The sequence below is a fragment of the Aspergillus caelatus genome (genome assembly GCF_009193585.1).
Source record: "Aspergillus caelatus strain CBS 763.97 unplaced genomic scaffold BDV27scaffold_350, whole genome shotgun sequence".
Lineage (NCBI taxonomy): Eukaryota > Fungi > Ascomycota > Eurotiomycetes > Eurotiales > Aspergillaceae > Aspergillus > Aspergillus caelatus.
Genome location: NW_022475613.1, coordinates 25,202 through 31,411, shown reverse-complemented (window position 1 = coordinate 31,411; position 6,210 = coordinate 25,202). Strand labels below are relative to the sequence as shown.

The 6,210-nt window shown below is 48.1% G+C and overlaps 3 protein-coding genes across 3 annotated transcripts; 2 read left to right on the top strand and 1 right to left on the bottom strand.

The window, feature by feature from the left end:
* Window positions 1-42: 42 nt before the first annotated feature.
* BDV27DRAFT_163776 (cytochrome P450) lies at window positions 43-450 on the top strand (the record flags this gene model as incomplete). The annotated part of the gene is made up of 1 exon (XM_032073588.1): window positions 43-450. The coding sequence occupies one exon, from the start codon at window positions 43-45 to the stop codon at window positions 448-450; it is 408 nt and encodes a 135-aa protein (XP_031921321.1).
* A 676-nt stretch (window positions 451-1,126) lies between these two features.
* On the bottom strand, window positions 1,127-2,551 carry BDV27DRAFT_138051 (secretory lipase-domain-containing protein). The gene has a single exon (XM_032069138.1). The coding sequence runs from the start codon at window positions 2,540-2,542 to the stop codon at window positions 1,274-1,276; it is 1,269 nt and encodes a 422-aa protein (XP_031921320.1). The 5' UTR covers window positions 2,543-2,551; the 3' UTR covers window positions 1,127-1,273.
* Window positions 2,552-4,962: 2,411 nt separating this feature from the next.
* Window positions 4,963-5,723, top strand: BDV27DRAFT_150627 (uncharacterized protein; the record flags this gene model as incomplete). Its single annotated transcript, XM_032071248.1, has 3 exons — window positions 4,963-5,387; window positions 5,447-5,604; window positions 5,662-5,723. The coding sequence occupies 3 exons, from the start codon at window positions 4,963-4,965 to the stop codon at window positions 5,721-5,723; spliced, it is 645 nt and encodes a 214-aa protein (XP_031921319.1).
* Window positions 5,724-6,210: the final 487 nt, after the last annotated feature.

The following is a 6,210-nucleotide window of genomic DNA, read 5'->3' as shown; positions in this document are numbered from 1 at the left end:
TTTTTTTCTGTTCTTCCATCGACTAACCAATCAGCCCTGCGTATGCACCCCGTCGTCCCCTCCAACGCCCGCTTCGCCGTCAATGATACGGTCCTTCCCGTCGGTGGCGGCCCGGATGGCCAAGCGCCTGTTTTCGTCCCCAAGGGCTCCATCGTTGCTTACAGCGTATACTCGATGCACCGTCGTGAAGACTTCTATGGCCCCGATGCGAACGAGTACCGTCCTGAGCGCTGGGCCGATCTGCGACCGTCATGGGAGTACCTGCCCTTCAACGGTGGGCCCCGTATCTGTGTCGGCCAACAATATGCACTGACCGAAGCCGGCTACGTCACCGTGCGTCTTGCACAGCAGTTCTCCGTTCTCGAAAGTCGGGATCCAGGCCCGTGGGAGGAGAACTTGACCTTGACATTGTGTTCGAGAAATGGAACCAAGGTCGCCTTGAGACATTAGGTGAACCATGAACATTCAGTTCTTTTCTTATTATTGTCTTTAGCGATGGAATAATGGACCACATGGAGCTTTGTTTCTCTTGGGTATTCAGGTTTTGATATGAACGACATGCCACGACCAGATTGATCAATACTCTATTCAATCGAAAGTAAATACATATTTTACTAGGGGGCCATAACCCTCCTAAATCGAATTCACAGAAAAATACCAGCATCCGCCTCCTGTCATAAAAACACTTCAGATTCTATCAAGATACGTTAGAAACCCTAAGCAAAGGCCCCGCGAGTCGAATAAATTGCCTTTCCGGATAAAGTTCAGCCAACGTTTTCCTTTGTTCTTTTGTTTTTCCATCATCCCGCATGCAGGCCCAATGAAAGACCGGCAATTTGATTCCTTCCCGTCCCTCCGCAATGGGTATTTTTCACGAAGATCCTTTACCGCCTCGCCTACTGATAGAATTAGGAAAAAGGTAAGCACCGGTGTCGGAGTAGGTGATAATCCGGACAATTATATACGAAAACGAGATATCAAACAAGACTGATACCAACTCTTGGGACACAGATGCTAGAATGTTGGAACATTATATGGAAAAGAACGAATAAGTATATAATGAAAGTGTGGAGATTACATTCTGATGAATAGGACAACTCACTTTTCCCCAGATTTAGTTCATAAGTACAGATCAAAAACAAACTCAAATTATATATACTTATACAAGCCCTGCGCAATATTATTAACCATATGAAAATGTTCAATCAGTCATAATAATACTATACAACCATAAAAGCATCACCCATATCTATAACAACACGGCAGCATCATTTCACAGCGCCGAATCAGTGATATTAACCGAAACATCCCTGAACGTGCATCCCATAGTCTGATATTGACTAGCATACGACCCATCCAAAACAGAGGATACAAACTGCAGCGCCCTCGCATGGCCATTTGTACCCTCCGCAGAATGACCGCCAATAGTATTCCGCTCATACAAGATATTCACGCCGACGCCACAGTACCTTTCCAACAACGCATCCGTATCGCTGATCGGACTGACTTCATCATGAATCGCCTTATACGCATAGATGGGGGTCTGCGGCACGCCATGATATCCCATATACCCGTCGCGATTCAGCGCATGCTGCACCACAGGAGCCTTGAAGGTGTCACTGCCGTTGGCAAAATACTCGTAAACATTCTGTCCCGCGAAGAAGGCCTCCGCCTGGGCCAGAGTCATGTTTCGGGATAGGAGGAAGGTCGTGCGGTTATGCGTTCCCTCTGGGTTTAATTCGTTCACCAAGTAGTCGTAGGTGGCTGGGTATTGACTGGCCAGACCGAGGACTGCTTCTGGGATGAGTCCTGCGTTGAGGTTCCCTGTGACGGTGTTCATTACATTTGTAATGTTGGGTGTGAGACCGCCGAGTGCTGCTCCGGCAAGAGAGAGTTCGGGCGCGTATTGTCCCTGTAACTCGGTTGCCCATTCGCTGGCGAGGGCACCGCCGGAGTATCCCCATAGAGCTGTGCGGGAGGATGAAGCTTTAATGTTGAAGGCAGTGGTGTTGGACTTCAGGATACTGCGGATGGAGTCGAGCGTTGCGTGGCCCGATTGAACGCCCGCCGTGAAGGATGCCAGAGGACCTTCGTAGTCCGGAACATTGACGTACCAGCCCTGGCTCAGCGCGATGGAGACATCGATAGGAGGGGAGGTGTACATGGCGTAGCTGGGGCTGGCGTTAATGCTGTGGGAGTCATATGCGATTTGGTAGGAGAGTAGGGAAGAGTTGCCGGGACGAGGCTTGGAGGGAATGAAGACAGTGGTTACAGCCCACGAAGGGCGATATTGGCTGTCTGTGGTGCGGTAGACGATGTTGTATGCGGCAGAAGCATTGCCGACCAACGCAGTCAGATTGCCCGGAGCGGGGCGGAGGCGCAGGATGGCGCCGGGGAGGGTGGTCTCGAAGCCATGGGGGGCACTATAGAAAGGGTCTACACTGGGAGGGAGAACCACAGACGATGAGCCGGTGGTAGGCAGGCCAGAGACTAAAGGGAGGAGACTCCCAATAAGAGGGAGTAGGCGGGCTGGGGAGAGCATGGCGTGGAGGGGTGGGATAGACAGTTAAAAAGGCTCATGGAACCATGGAAAAAGAGCAGCTTAAGTATATTTGTTTGTTGTGCTTATAGTCATGAACAGCTCGATTAGAGCAGCTGGTTGCGCCAATAGGAGCGCAGCGGGATGACATGTATGTACAAGCCTCGTAGAATAGGTGGAGAAAATCCGTCGGAAGGCCCGGATCAGTCGGACTCGTTCGGTGAGACTAACTCCAAGCGAAGATAGCTCCTTGCCTGCAGATGCTTGTCGCAGTCAGCCATCTTCTTCGGGTGGGTCTTCTACTGCATAAGTGCCAAAGCCGATGATGTGATTGATCTTTAGTAGAGGCAACAACGGTGTGCTGGATCAGGGCTCCGGGCCTCCCGTGACTCACATCCCAGGCACCAGTTTAGTCGAGTTGCTGAAGTCGATGTTTTTTTCTGAGATTTATTCATGTTTACCAGGAACATCGAATATACACTTGATATTTCTATCCGAAATCTCTACTACAACAAATAAACCTCCTAATAAGCAGCGAGCAGCCTTCGGCCCGGTGAGTGTCTGACTGGGATACTCTGTGGTGTGTGGAAGCCCCCAATAAATTTAGGCGTCCAGAAGCTCGTGTTTGAACATTTATTTCCAGCGTCATTGCTAGTCGTAAATTCACCTAAGCTGAAGTATTCCCTCGAGGAGCACAGCTGGGCCGGTGTGAGTAAGACAGTTGAACCCCGGGTCATAACTTACGGCCGGTTGTTGGATACCTGTGGGGAATCGTGGTGGGTCCGAAGGTGATCGGTTATTTCGCGGGCACGAGTTCAAGAATTATTTCTGTCGAGTGTTGATACTAGTCATAAGAATGTTCTTGCACTGTAATTTCTCATTGGCGTCTAAACGGCTTTCGGCATACTAAAGCTATGGACTACAGTCGCAGTTTAATGAAGAACTTGCTATCGTTGCTTTCCGACACTAAGAGTTAGCTAACACTAAATAGAAATGATTATTGGCTTTTTTCCCCGTAGATATCTGCTCCAAATATATCTACCAATTCTTCTTCCTTCGTTATCTTGTCAATTTGTACTGTATACCAAAAACCTTGGAGCCGCCTGTCCACACGGACTGTGAAGCACCCATATTCTGGTTTAAGATAGAAACTTCGTCAACACGCAGCATTCCCATCTTATCTCAGGCTTTCTACTTTTACCAGAAACTCTTAAATATATACGAAAATAACAATTTATGTTGGTAATAATGTACGACAAGTGACTTAGGCCTAGATTAATAATCGATGCTATAACTAAGTCATTTCACTTCGTAGTCGAAGACAAGACCATAAAAATGGCAACTACCAATATATCATATATTTTTCTAGTCTGTTCCTATACAGCACAAGCAGGTCTAAGCAATAGTTCAATCTTTTAGCATTTCTCCTTTTTATCACTGATCATTATTATTATTGTCAAGATTGCCGGTGGCTCAGAATTGAGAACCATGTTATGTACCCAGTATATGTGCCCAAAGCTTCTTCAGGCCTCGAGCCCAGTGTAATGAACGATGCACCCCCTATTCATTATTAGGATCTTAATATTGACAATCTCCTGCGATGCTTAGACTTGCGGAACATCACGCAGCACCGCAAGCGGGGTCAGCCCCTGCAGCCCGAAGATAAGCTCTCCGGGCCCAGGATCGGCACGTTGGGTCTGACTGCGTTGCTGTGGGTCTCTGCCTGGACGATGCCGCCAGTCAGGGCCTGCCGCAGGTACTGGCTGTGTGAGCCTTGCTGACGGGTTCAGCCTTGAACATGTCGCTCAATCACTGCCCCCCAAGCAGGGGTAAACCTGTTCTGTTTCTTAACTTAAAAAGTGAGTGGAGGTAGCGGCCTCTTGAGTGGGAACCTTAGTCTCGGGCGTCTTATACACCGTCATCCTCGATGGAACCTACGTGACTATAGATACATTATGTGAACTCACGATATCGTGATTTGGCTAATTATCAGCAAATCACCTTGGTGGCTGCTGCTTCACTAGAACAGATTAAATTGATGATAGTTTACCTGTCCAGTAAAAAGGATGTAAAGGGAATTATACATTATTTTACTGACTCCGAGCATTTTTTTTACAATCTGGACGATTGGCCATACCGAGTTTGTGCGCCCGAATCTGCCTCCACTCGCCGAGAACAGCCACCAGTCTTTGGCCTGTTGCCCGACCACAGTGAACAAAGACAACATAAAGAAGGGGCTTACGCGACAGTAATTAGAGGAGCTAGGAGCTCCTTTTACAGCAAGCGCAATACGAAAGGGGTTAACGGCGAGTAGGCATAGTGGATCCCGATGGAAGAGGTATTTACTTGCCCAGAACCTCTTGCTCGGCCAGTGTTCAACTACGTTGCTCACGAGCATTAACTTGCCTTTTCATGGAGTCGAAATGCGTCAACTTTGGATCGTCATTATCGCCATATATCTGTGTGTCTGGGTATCCGGTCAGGGCAGTGGGCTTTCGGTGGAAAAAAGACCCGATAATGGACAGATGCAGATTCAAAGTCGACCTAACAGGAACAAACGCCCTCACAAACAATCGCCACCCGCTCAGAACAAGCAGCCTGCGCAACAGATACCACATCAACGTGATCCCAAACCCGTAAATTGGGATGGTAGACGTGTCGACTACGTGGGGCAATGCACCAACGCGTATCTGAAGGAGTTCCAGATGGCAAACCACCATCCATCAGCACCAGTGTTCTGCGCCGACTGCATTCGATTCAACGGTAGAATCAAGCGAAATTCGTGTATAGATCTCAATTATTGCCTCGGTTACGACAAGACGCAAGGCGTCTTAATTCGCCAATGGGAGTATGTTACCTTGATTCCGTACTATAGTGTATATAGTGTATAAGGGCTAATGATCGCAGTGGGGGCGCTTTTCGACGAGGTGGTTGTTATGGGTGTACTTTGATACCAGAACCTTTCGACATGGCAGTCAGAAGACACGATGTCCAATGCACCTGTAGAACGAAAACCCCAAATCCTGTGACGGGGGCATATGTAGCCAAGAGCACATTCCCTATAGGTACCTATACTTCTACTAACAGTATACCAGGCTTACCTGCTGACAGTAGTACTACAGGACATCTTGTTAATGAAGATGGTGATATAACTTGCTTCCCGCCACGCAAAGCTGGCTATTAGTATTATTTGGAATATCATAAGTCAATATTTTATCTCGAGATTTTAGCTCTACTATGACTATCTGATAACGACTCCGTCCTCCAACTTCCGTAATAGTCTGGTTCTAATAATTCAGGCATGCCTGATATGGCCATTGCTTCAATAGAGGATATGCTGCGGATGGAAGACCAGATATGCGCGACCGTTGCGATCCACACGCCGTTAATACTGACCTCCATAAACCGACGATTATCATTGGCTCCACTGTGACTGTCGCCTCACCTTAGCTGATCAAGGCTGGTATAGTGACCTTCTACAGACATCTTAGCGACTGGACCGAGTACCGAGTGATACACAATGTCACACTTGTATGGGACATTTGTACTCGGTAGTGATTGTGAGGAAATATCACAAGCAAATACTTCAACACCCGCCAAGATATGGCGCGGCGCCGATCTCAGGAGGTGGAGTCCCCACTTGCACCTGCATCTCGGGATACACTTGCCAT